The sequence below is a fragment of the Anopheles ziemanni genome, chromosome 3 (assembly GCF_943734765.1).
Source record: "Anopheles ziemanni chromosome 3, idAnoZiCoDA_A2_x.2, whole genome shotgun sequence".
NCBI classification, from domain to species: Eukaryota; Metazoa; Arthropoda; class Insecta; order Diptera; family Culicidae; genus Anopheles; species Anopheles ziemanni.
Window position 1 is genome coordinate 42,268,967 of NC_080706.1, and position 13,226 is coordinate 42,282,192.

At 41.8% G+C, this 13,226-nt stretch overlaps 1 protein-coding gene across 1 annotated transcript; it reads left to right on the plus strand.

The window, feature by feature from the left end:
* The first annotated feature begins 1,664 nt into the window (after positions 1-1,664).
* Positions 1,665-9,882, plus strand: LOC131284763 (uncharacterized). Its single transcript, XM_058313621.1, has 7 exons — positions 1,665-1,746; positions 6,242-6,583; positions 7,042-7,250; positions 7,717-7,930; positions 8,522-8,861; positions 9,491-9,615; positions 9,731-9,882. The coding sequence occupies exons 1-7, from the start codon at positions 1,665-1,667 to the stop codon at positions 9,880-9,882; spliced, it is 1,464 nt and encodes a 487-aa protein (XP_058169604.1).
* The last annotated feature ends 3,344 nt before the right edge of the window (positions 9,883-13,226 follow it).

The window sequence follows — 13,226 nt, forward strand, 5'->3', positions numbered from 1 at the left end:
CGTATCACTGATATCTTCTACTATTTTCACTCAAACATTTCAAAGCCGAGTTTAGGCTGGTCGATTGGCAAATTGCCATCGTCTCAATCGGTTTGTCTCGCAAAGGAAACCAAATGTCTTGCCAACCGAAAACCACCTGACCAAACCCTCAAAATGTGTGACATTTCACAGAGCACATACCACAGACCCCCATTCCGAGCCGATGCTGGCGCTAGTCATTTATCATTATCAGCATCCGACGCGTGCATGCAGAGATTTTCGGGTTTTCTACCGAGCAAACGTTGGGATGCGGGAAGACATGGCATCCTTCCAATGGTGAGACCCTGTCCATTCTTATTCGCTGCCTGCGAATAAAAGCGTTCGTGTCCGCGCTACTCATGGACTTTAAATATTTCACTGATTCTGGGGGTCCCTACCGTTTCCCTCGCCCCTGCTTTGTGCACTTTTCGATAGGCCAAATGTAGGAAGACAAATCGAACCACCAGGAAGGATGCTCGACATCCGCACAGGCGAACACGAACGGACGAAAACGGAACTCCTAGCATTGTGGATAACGAGAATTTATGGTGGCGATTTATTTATGAACGCTTTTTGTGCCAATCGCTGGCGGACGCAACCCTCGTTCCGTACAGCCTTTCGGTGGTGAATCGGATCTGTATATGGCCGTTTCGATGGCTTTGTTGCGTGCGGTTACTTAGAAAAACTCTCAGTTACTACGGATAGCGGTGGCCAATAAAAAACGAAAGGTAACCAAATTTTTCACGCATAAAAGAGTCTATTTGCTGGTTGAGTTTGGCCACAAGAAATACTCAAAGGGATGTCCTTAAGTGCCAAATACAACATGGTGTAGAAACAGCCGTAGCTACAAAAACCCGTGCGAATAAGCTATAGTTGCATCATTTTATGCCCACTTCTGTTTTTCCTTAATTTTCTTACATTGGTTTACCCAAACCACATTCCTTAACTTCATATTTGTTTCCACAAGCCTTCGCTGCTACTTACGCTTAGTAGCTGTCGTTCGTATTTTGAATGTGCAATATTTCTCCGTTTTGTAAGTAACGGTTATGCCCAACAATAATCTTACCGAAAGTGACCTAGAAACACGAACTTTCACTCAAAAAGATAAAGAAAGACCATCAAGACGTTCGGCGGCAGCAGCCGTGTGTTGGAGAGTAAAACGTGCTAAAATAAATTATCGTATGCTGTAACTAAAGCATGTAGAACTCCAGTTTAGTGCTTGTACACGACATGAAAAAAGGAACCGCTGAATAACCTTTAAATGGTGGCGGAAGAACGAAAAGTTCATCCCAGATTCCTCGCGAAGAGGTGAAAGTTACCAACCGACGCTTATTCGAAGTCGCAAGCAGTGAAACCAGAGAATTGAATACCGGTTCCTTCGACGAAAGTAAAGATAAAGGCAAATCAACTCGCTACAGGGAAGAACGAAAAAAGTTTTGCGAACAAAGTGTTATTTATGTTTCGGTAAAACAAGTTATTAGGAAGTGAGGGTTTTTTTTATCTCAAGGTATTTTCCTCTCAGAAAAACAATAAAAAAGAACGAAAGTGAAAGAGAGTGCTTCCGGTTCCATTCTGAGTAACTGAACGATACAACATGGAAACTTGGCATCGTCATTAGGCGAAGCAATGTAGATAATGATTTTGTGATGACATCGCTGGGCAGCTTGAAGCATCAATGCAACAGAGTCGCACTTGCGACCATTGTGTTCCTATTGATGGTGATGATTGGTAAGTATTTTTATCAACTTAGAAGATTCTGATAACCAACAGCTCATATCAGCTTCTGGTTCGACAATCGACAATTCGACCAACCATATTCATGTAAATAACATAAGATTGGGTGTCCGTTTACAGAATATACAATTTCTATTGTGAATACACGTTCCAACTATTCTCAATCAGAGGATCGCTGTCTGTTGATTGCAGAAAAAAAGGAAATAATATCGAACATCTGATGCCGTTTGAAAAACATTACCTATCCCAAAATCCTTAAAAACATCATTTAACACATGTAGCATGATTTTTTTTACAATGTTTCAACCTTGTTGTCATACTTTCGGTACCTTTTCAACTGCACTATGGCACATAATGAGAAAGACAGGACTGCAAATAAAGTATAAGAGTATTTCCACTATTTGTTGAACGAGTCAAAACTACGTTCCTTATTGTTAAAATTAAACCGTTCAAGTAATCTTTTCGAACTAATTACGAAAATGTACAACGTTTTTATTCCAATTGCAAGTGAAATTATTAGTCAAAAATTTATCTTTAAACTACACTTTAAAAATGGTGAAAAATGAAAGAAATGACTACATCGTGCTTAGAAATTTGAAAAAGCCATATGTAATACGCCTATTGTTGACCAAACATATTAAAATCGTCCATCGCTACCAACGCTGAAGGGCAAACTCGTTTGAAAACTATGCCCAGTTCCGTACCTTTTCTGTTGAAAATTCATGGCTGAGGATATCTCGCCTGTGTAAGTGACATTCCGGCAACCCTTACGCATATTTAAGGCTTCTGCAAAAGTCGTTCCCTTGCCACAAACCAGACAACACGATCGAAGATTACGTTCTATTTACGTAGAGGATGAAATTTGTGCATTTTGCGTGCCTTCCGTCTAAGACCCCGTTTTAGGGATGACCCTCCGGGGTTGTTATCAAACGTGCTCATCGGTGAAAACTAATTGGATTTCAATGATAGGCAAGCCTGCTCTATCGTTTTTGCAATTGTAGTAGACAGTTTTGTTATTCGACTGCAGACAGTCAGAATTTAGTTCTTCACGTATAGCGTTAAGTTTAACAGATGGAAAGGAACAAATTATTATATTATTTATATCTCACAATAAATCAACCCAACTCCAACAGTACGGATCCGAATGGAAAATACACGAATAAAACTTTTGAAAATTCTCTTTCCGTTAGGATTTGTTTCCGGGTTTTGTTAAAAGGCAAGCGATCATTTTAATTTGGTATGCAGTCTAGTACATGTTTTATTGATTTACTATAATTTACTTTACATGTGTAGCGTGTACCGGAGTGTTCTATTTGAACCACCTAATTTGGAAACACCGTTAATTGCTTCTGGTTTAGTAATTTTCTAATATGCTTAGCAAAAACCCATCCTGCCAATGACATTTTTAACTTTAATTTTAATTATCCTTATACTTAATTTAGTTTTGAGCGTAACTTAGCGTTTTTTTCGTTTGACGCGTTTTTTCGACCATGCGTTTTTCGACCGTCGCGCCCGCAATGGCTAAAACCAAACATGCGATGGAAACACTCTTTCTCTGAATCGTTTCCAGCTAAACATCAAGAACAAAATCACTACAGCATAACACAAAACCTCTGTGCCTTGAACGATAACGGTTTCATCTTCACTTAAGCGCAAGTTTTAATGTATTTTAGAAAAACTTTTGTAAACAAAACCTCCACACGCACGAATGAACAAGTTAGAACTGCATTGACAGCTTGCTTTGATTTCCTTTGTAAAGGTAGGGTAATGTTAGCCAGTTTCATGAAAATGATATTTTTTCAAGACATTGACAGGGCCAAGGTATGTACATCGTTGCAAGGTAATCTAATTTTTAAATCAACATGTTTTGTTATCAAACCAGGTAATGAATTATTTTATTGAAACCTTTTTAGTGTTGAAAAAAACTTTTGCTCTGTTTTTGTTCATTGATCATATGGTGATCCTTTTATCATCGAAAACTTAAAGATACGTCAGCTGTCCCAACCTTGGTTATTTGATGCAAATAACTATTTCAGGCAAAGCCCAAGGTATATATGTAGTGGTTCAAGGTAAATTTATTATAACATAAATAATTTTCGTGATCAATGTGTTCTGAAAATGCCAGGATTTTTAGTGTTGCAAACTATAAACTGAAGAAGCATGGTTTTCATGGGCACTTTATGATAAAATCAGTGTTTTGGTTATCCATTAGTGGGCCCAGGGTGTGTATAGAGTTGTAAGGTATTTTTGTAAAAGTACATTTTTTGTTTTCAAAAAGATAGGATGCGTTCCGTGGAAAAATGTTTATGCGAACAACAATCAGCAGAAACACGATCGCAATCGGTTTTTCTTTCTACTTCATGTAAATATAATGGGCATCTGAAACTGATCTTGTGAAAACCCAAGGTGTACACTGCATATCAAATAAAGCTAATGGAATATCATCATGGGTTTTCAATAAATGGAATGCATTAGCTGTAAAGATTGTTAGATACGAAGAGAAACAGCATTGCAAGGTGACTTAATTTTTCGTCATAATTTTGACATCTTGATGCAACAGTTTTGACACCGTTGAGGGGGGCTGGAGACAAGGTGTATATATTAGAAAATGTAGTCGTCCAGAGTAAAATCAAGGTGTATAAATATAGAAGGTGACTTTATGTCGCTTTGGAAGGGGTGCCATATTTGAGAAGAGTTGTGTCAAAAGCCCAATCCTTTTCCGATGCCCCCCTCAAAACCCTCGTGAATACCTCAGAAGTGTTATGTCAAGTCATGAAATGTCATTTTACACTGGACGACTTCACCTTCTATTTTATACACCTTGGAGTAAAATGACATTTCATGACTTGACGTAACACTGCTGTTGGTATTGTTGTGAGTTTTGAGGGAGTATTGGAGAAGGTTTGAGCTTATGACATATCATTACTCAAATATGGCACACCTGCTAAAGCGAATTAAAGTCACCTTCAATATTTATACACCTTGGGCTTGAGAGCCAAAAAAATGTGAAATAGAGACATTACAGAGTAAGAAGGAGCAAGTGGGAGAGGAAGTCAGAGAGACTGGGCGAGCGGGAATGAGAAAGAAAGAGAGCGAGAGAGAGGGAGAGGGAGAGAGAGAGAGGGAGAGAGAAAGAGAGAAAGAAAGAGAGAAAGAAAGAGAGAAAGAAAGAGAGAGAAAGAGAGAGAAAAGGGCTGGGAAGCGTGTGAGATAGTGAGAGAGAGTGAGAGGGGGGAGGCGTGCGAGAGAAAGTAAGAGATGTTAGAGGAGGCAGCCTAAGAGGGGGAGAGGGAACCGTGCGCATTAGAAATTTGGTAGCAACGTGGTCAGTTAATTGGAACGCGCATCTACATGCATCCGCAAAACGAACAAGGGAGATACATCCTTCCGAGAAACACAGAAGGTGGGAGATAGCAAGCGTCGCAGTGTTCCGGCCTTCGAGCTGATACTGCGCCATTGACGAATTTTCACATATCCAGAAGGATCCTGCAAGATAGTATGGAGAGATACGGATGTACACCGGAAGTATCATCAATGTGTGCTCTTTACTTCTCTTAATTTTTGTCTCCCTTTTCGGAGAGGGTTTTATTCAATGACCGATACAATGTGGCAATCGCATCGCAATCATGTGGATTATCATGCGTAGCAGGAGTTAAAAACCCGGCACTTTCAAAAGTAGAGTTGCAATGTGTTGTAACTTGGCTTGGCAATGAAGAAACCTCCTGCTGAATTAACCGAAAGGTTTGGTAAACGTGATTTCATGAGCCATCGGTGATATTTGTATTTAAATTATAACCCCCATTATAATATACAAAAGACCTTCTACAGAAAGAACTAGAAAATGTAACGGGGACGACATGAAACCTTCCATGGGATGGTAGGGGATCCAGGAGTTACCGACGGGCCAGGTACCTGGCCTCCAAAAAACTAGTTTTATTTAATTAATCCCCAATGGCGGATGAGTTCCTTCTAGGAAGGCATAACATTTTCTTCGCAGTTTGCAGATAGAACAAGGGAGATAAAGGTTCCAAGCGTGATCAAAGCTGAAGTATAATGACTTATGAACAATTTTCTTGACACGATTTCTTTAAGCTATTGTGGTTGTTGGAAACAGTTCGGACCCATAAGTTCGAACTCGCTCCAACAGCACCTGTCAGACGAAAAGGGAACGATATCAGCGTGAGAAAACGGAAAATCTTTAATCTTTTATTAAAGGGGAAAAGCGGGAAAAAGCACTTACTCTTGTACAAGCACAACCAACGGGAATAAAGAGTAAATTTTTGGCTTTTCTTTGTCACATTAGAAATTCCTAAGAATTCTTTTAATTTCTGCGCCGTTGAAAGTTTTTGCAACAGTGGTTTTACTACCTACCGAACAAGGTTTTACATGTTTTAATTGTTGCTATATTTTGAAAATATTTTTAAATAATTTATCTACATAAGCTTTGAAATAAAAGTGAATATTTATACAACATTTTATTTTGGTTTAGACGCTCGTGAACAGAAAATGCTTGCTGATCATGCCATCACCACGATGGAGTTACAAGACCCCATACAAGCCACAAGTAAAGAACTATCTCCGTCGATGTTAACATCAGAGGCGCCGGTTTCACAGACGGCCACATCATCGTCCGATGACGCTGTTTCGTCTACCCTGCAACCCATGACATCTTTCTTACATCCGGTCCCATCAATCCCATCGGCATCGCTTGTAGCCGAGGACAGCCGTGCCAATAATGTTGAATCGAAAGCGGCGTCAACGCCGGCTCCTGGCACGCTTTTGGACTGGACGACGACGACGACAACGACAACGGTGAACGTGTTGACGTTTGGTACGCAATCTAGCCGAAACATTGAATCTGACAGTCCCGGCTGACCAGAGGCGAAGGCAGATCCGGCCGTAGACAGTAGTAGCGTCGTGAAAAGCACATCATTTCAGCCACGTAAGTCTAGATTGAATTAACAGGTGTCTGAGTCAGTAAGCTTCCTTTGCTTAGAAATCATGCAATGACAAGATGTAGGAGAAACCAGATAAATGATATTTCTAGAAGTTAATTGACAGTAAATGGCAATCATTCGTCGAAACTGAAAGAAAGGCAATATAGGATACAATCTCTCCAATAATGGCTATCTCGGAGATAATCAACTATATTCTATCCTTCTCATTCCAACCCAGAACTTTTCACTACTTTTCATGTTATACTGACCACCGCTAAGGCTGACTAAATTAAATTATTCAAATCACACTGATGATACGTTCTTTCGATCGCATCCCATTGTTCGGTTCTAGCATTACTCATTCCCACGCTACCTGACGTGCGACGCAGTCGAGTCGTCCATTCGATGCCTTATCAGAGCAAGCATCACCACGAACGCCACTGGGGTCCATTTTTCGAGGAACCGGTCAACGTGACTTCCGGAGCGGCCTTGCCCGTTGGATATCATTTATCAACGGAGGCCATCCTCAACTGTAGGGTAGGAATGCTGAAAGATAAAACGGTAAGCATCGACGACAGCTCCGCCATCTCCATCATCCAGATGTCGTCATTATTAAAGGAAAAAAGAAACCACAATAGGGCCGAGCTATCCCAAAGCACACGATTTCATCGGACAGGAGCCTCCTTACCATATTAAATCATACCTGCGCACCTGGATGTTTATTCCTTCCGGACTGGGAAGGAATCGTCTCCGGAGACCTCCGGCGCGTCTGGTGATGAAAGTGAGGCTATGGCCGGGGACTAAAACCGATTCGAGATTTATGTGCGGATGAATATCCGAATGCCCCGACAGAGGGCGCTTTGCCCTTGACGCTAAACAGGATGAGAAGGAGTTTGGAGAACCCGAACCCGTAAGCGGGCGAAAATTAATCTTATTTCTCCCCCTTTTTACTCTTTTCCACGTGCTGGCATTTTATCTGCTCTTCCATCCTCCTTCGGAATGTTTGTGGCATGTATCGCCGGCGTAGGTGATGTGGATCCGCCGGACCACCGATAAGGTGTCATTACTCACCGTCGGCAATAATACGTACAGCGGGGACCCGAGGATAAAGGTGAAGTTTCAATATCCCAATAATTGGAGGCTACATATCAACCCGATCAAATCGGACGACGCCGGACTGTACATGTGCCAGGTGTCGACACATCCTCCTCGGGTTTTCGCAACGAATCTGACGGTGCTGGGTAAGTCGAGAGCAAGTGTTTGAATTCTGCTTGATTAAAAAAAAAAGTAAATAACCTGAAGAAGGGTACTGTTGGATGACAACCTTCGTCACTTGCAGGTATTCGTGGGGTTGTACTTTTTAGAATGCATGTTTTGATACTGACGGTCATATACGACGCAAAAGAAGACATGGGTGTAACTTATACATGGTTTTGTAAATGTCCGATATAACGATTTCTTAGTAATTATTGTATCTTCCTGTACTTTCATTTAATTTAACTGAAGGTTGTGAAATTAAGTAATATTCGACTTAATAAACTCCTTTCGAATGCATTATTCTAACATTTGATAGAATGTCAAAACCTTGTAAATTAGTGTTCACCTTGTTGTGTGTTCATATGTTAAAGCCTTTTTAATTCCAGTTCAGATAAAAATCTATCGCTGGAATCCGAGAATCAAACCGATCGCATGTTTGTCAATCGGACTTCACTTCAATCAAATTCAATTGATAACGCCTCCGTTATCAATAATTCAGTTCCCAGTGAATCGCCGATGGTTGGGTTCGTTTCACCTACCACTCATTCTCTCTTTCTTGTTGCTTTTTTCCACAGAACCCGCCGTCCGGATAGTGGACGAAATGGGCTACGAGTTCTACGATCGTTACTATAAACTGGGCAGCACGATAGAAATATCTTGCCAAGTGTCGACGTCGTATTTGGCGACTTTGCCCCCGGTCTCCGCGTCAGCGTCTCAACGATCGAAGTCATCTGTGGTGGCATCCAACACCCTCGGCCATATATTTCCCCCAGGAGGAAGCAACGAACGAGTAATGCATGGACCACCGAAGAATCTGAAAGACGATAACAAGCTGACCGATGCTACGGAGAAAGGGTTGATTAGCTGGACCAAGGATGGCGCCGAACTGCCGAAGGATGTCAAGATGAGTTTTAGGTTAGCTTCACGCTTCATTTGGGATGGATCCGATGAGTGAGGTGCCATTTATCGATAATTTGCTTATCTCAAGATAGAGATTTACGAAGTGAGTCAGACTGCTTTTATTGGTCATGATGCAAACTATCATTACGTGTGGCAGAAAAATTATCATGGCGAGGCGTTGTATGTCGCAAAAATTATGTGTTTTTATTCATGCTGTTGAATTATAACAGATTTGATACAAAGTTCAACGTTTAGTCCTGTAAAGTTGTAAAGTTGTAAAGTAAATTAGAAATGAGCCCTTGTTAAAGCAGTGGCTTATTCCAATGACGCATTCGATTTCGTTCCTAAATTGCCCTGAAACATTCGCCATTATGTTTTGCAACTCACATTCAGATGGATTTTCTGTAAAACAACGCTCGAATCCACTGCCAGATGAAACCTTTCATCACGTCGGACGATTTGTCGGTCAGCAGGGGGCCTCGAATGACAATTTGTCCACATTTCACAGAACCGAAGCAACATAACTGTGCAGCATTCACATTGTTTCCTGGCCTCAATCGGATCCATCACGCATCCTTGCGGCCATTATTACCGACGTCCTTTCCGTCCGATGCTCTAACCTAGTACTCTTCATTCATTCACAGCGGAACCAAGCAGTGGCTCATAAGCCGCATATCGATCCTGCAGGCGAACCGTGTTCACAATGGCGTCTACAACTGCACCGTCGCTGGCAAGCAGAGTACGTCGGCCCAGGTGCAGGTTCTGAACGGTGCGTATGCGTAATGCGATTAGTATTGGGTCTGGTTCAAGCATCGACCCTCGGTTCTCGCAAGTGCGGTAATGAAAATTTTATTATCGTCGGATTTTCGGTTCTTTTCTCACAGGTGAGACGCCGGCCGCAGTGCAGCATAACTCTGGGCATCGACGGGAGGAAGCGTTCGTCCTGGTTGGCATCAATACGATAATGGCGCTATTGTCGTGGTGTATACTACTGAATCTCGGCTGGTTTCAATTGAAACGATTGCAAATTCGATGAGAAATTGTTCACATTCTTTCTAAAGCCGTTAAAATACAGCAAAATCGAACGAACTGAGCTTAGGTTCGAGCTCCATTCCAACGTCTTTGTGAACACTAGAAGCAGCAATCAAAAGTCCTGATACCGAAGTTTCCCAAATGTGCATTGTTGAAATGTTGAATCGATTAAGCAGGAAAATGGATAGGTAATTAGTCCTCTCTGTACCGTGGTGTGGAATTAGTTATCGTCATGTGTAAATAAAAAGTATTTAAAGATCAAATAATCCCGGTGTTGTTTATATATATAAATACTTGAAACGTTGAGAGATTCGATATGCTTAGATGGAACAATAAATGGCTTGTGTATGCAACGAACACCAAGCCCAGAATCGATTACTTTTCATTCATAATATTCTGTGGAATATTACATTCCCTATGCTAGCATAAGAAGAGTCATGCAACGGAAACCTTAGCAAATCCAAGGTTGAAATCAATAATTTGGTTCAAACAAGATGTTTTCAATTATTTTGGATTTTTTTCGTTTTTCTCTATTTTTCTTTCTCCATTTGAAAAATCCTGGTTATCATATGGTGAGTCAAGAAATTGCTATTTCGAACAGCCGGTAGGCTATAAATTATTATAATTGCCAAATTGCTTCATCGCAACGTCGACCAGTCACTTTGTTTCTGAAAACAATATAAATTCAATCTATCTAGGATTTCCACATCCAATGAATCCGATTCTTCCTGGAACGAATGATGCCTGGAGAAGATTGTGTCTCTTCTGTTCGCCATTCGATGGATTTCAGCCGTTTGCAAGACGATACATTGAAGCTCGCCAGAGATGTCTCTGAATAATTGCGACAGAAGGAAAAACGAAAGGAAACTAGATAACCGTTCTAGCAAATCCGGTCGCAATCCTCCCTGTTGCCGGAACGCAAGCAAAATGTGTTCCACACTCCCTGTTCCTCACTGCTAAAACCCGAGCTTGGAAAGTTTCAGCTCGCCAACCCACCCGCTTGATATATGCAATTCACTCAACTTTCCTTAATAGCTTAAGTTTTTTCATTTGCCTTCTCGAATGCCATTTTTCTTCCGTCTACCACTCTCGGGCTCGTTCCGATGGCAAGCCACTGGAGCGTGGTTTCGGTCACAGCAGCCTTTCTTCTCGCTCTATGCGGGAATGTACACACGAGAAGCTGTTGGCGAATGGTAGGACGATGGTTCGATTTGATTTGTAATCGATTTTTACACAAATCGTCACTACGGCGTTGCATCATTAAATTCAGGTTGCGCTGCTTTCGGGATTCTGGAGCTTTCCCGACATGTAGTGGTGTTACCACCAGTCCGAAGCCGAAGAATGATGGAGCTTTTCTCGATAAGCAGGTGAAGAAAGAAAAGTTCTTCGACTTTTCTTCAGCCTAGATTTAAGTCCGCACGTTTTACGGCGCTTCCGTATGCGGAGGTTCGCAGGTGACTTTTTCTTTTCCTTCTACGCAAAATGTTTTTTCCAAGTTACGCCTCATCGGCTTCCCGTAACTTTTCACGGTGCATTTTGCTCACTACTTTTTCCTAACGCCTTCAACCCAGCGGGACATTTTATCCCATCAGCATGCGGCGTTATCAATGCCAGCGTCCTCAACTGGGTGGCACGTGGTCGATTACCAGATATTGGGTTGCGGAGCAAAGGAAGGAATGGAGCGAATGGAAGGATCCCCACTGGAATGATAGAAGCTTTCTCCCACGGATATTTTCGACACCCGGCTGCAGAAAGCGGTTGCTAACAGTCCGTTTTCCTTACTTCTTCCTTTGTTAAGCGACAATTTTCATTTTCCCACGCAACGAGCTGGCGCTGAAGTGAGTGGAAAATTATATCGAGAAAACTTTCCCGCTACGTTGGAAAAATATTGATTATTTGATTTCGAAAACCCCATTCCCTCATCTCTTTTTCTTCTATCATGTAACCTTTCATGACGGGAGATTTGTTGTTTAAGCACAAGAAAAAGTTTTTCATTTCCCACCACATGGTTGACATTGATCGAGGTTCGGAAATAAATATCCTCACATCGCCACGCGTTGATCACGCCTTGGGAACGAGATAAATCCTTTCACTCAGATTTGTAACTGAGCCCCGGGACTATGATTGATTGTGGAAATGATGGATAGTTTCAAAGAGTTCGTATTTGTAATGAAACAACTCCGTTTGAATGAGGGACACGCATGAATGATCTGTGGGCGTTGTGTCGATCAATTTGTTCTGTGATGATTTATTTGTACGTTTTCCTACTGTTCCAAGGAATGTATAGAATTCGACATAGTTAAAAAAATATCATGGGTTTAGAAAATGTATTAACATTTGCAGTTTGACAAGCCCATGCCAGACAATACCATAACGGTTATCGTCGCGCTACACGAAACATTCATTGTTTTAGGGCCTTGCAAATATAACAAATCACAATCCGAAAGTCAAATTTTCTAGAATGCTACTGAAAATTATGTTATGCGAACCATTTTAATAATTGAACCATTTGTGTAAAGCTTTTATATTTTCAAATCAAATAAAGGTAAGACCTATGCCTCTAGTACACGGCTTTTTCATAATTCATTTAAAATGGGTCATCCCACCGCGGTGTTCCACCAAAGCTGACCGAAACCACTAAACACGTAACTATTTAATCGCCACCAAACGATACCTCCATTAGGGCGACGCCTGCAACACCCGACTGAAATTAAATTGCGCCCGTTAAACTTTCGTCCGTGTGGCTTGAAATCCTGCCCCGGAATCCGGTACTTCGCGATAGGTTCGTGTTTGGGGCGTTCTGTTCGAGACTAACCCATATTACCGATGGCCAATGCGGATGTACTGTGCAGCTCCGGCAGCGACTAAATTAACGGCTTCATCCTTTCCAGTCGTTTTGCCTTCGGACGGACGTCAAAGCCGGCGTTAAGCGTTTGCGGAAACGGAAGCAGAACGCCACGGATAATTCAGACCAGCCACAGGCATAATTCACCGCGTTCGTGCATCCCGATCCGACCGACTGTAGCAAGCGAAAATCGGGGATCGCCCCAAGAGCATCGAAAGCCGAAACCGCCTCTAAATTCATCCGCAGAACGAGCGCGGCAAGAGCGATGCAACTGCTTCCTTTGCTGTTCCTTTCGCGAGCTTCTGCTGCGCTCGTAATGCAGATAGCGAACCGGTCGGTGAAACTGATTCATGGTTCACAAGTTCAGCATTGTCATATGCCTTTTAGCCACCAAGTACCAAGTTACTAGCGCAGCCGGATGTAGTTTCCGCGTCACAGGATGTTGTACATAGCAGTACAATCTCGTCTTTAACATGGGCAGTACACCATGGAAAATCTATATT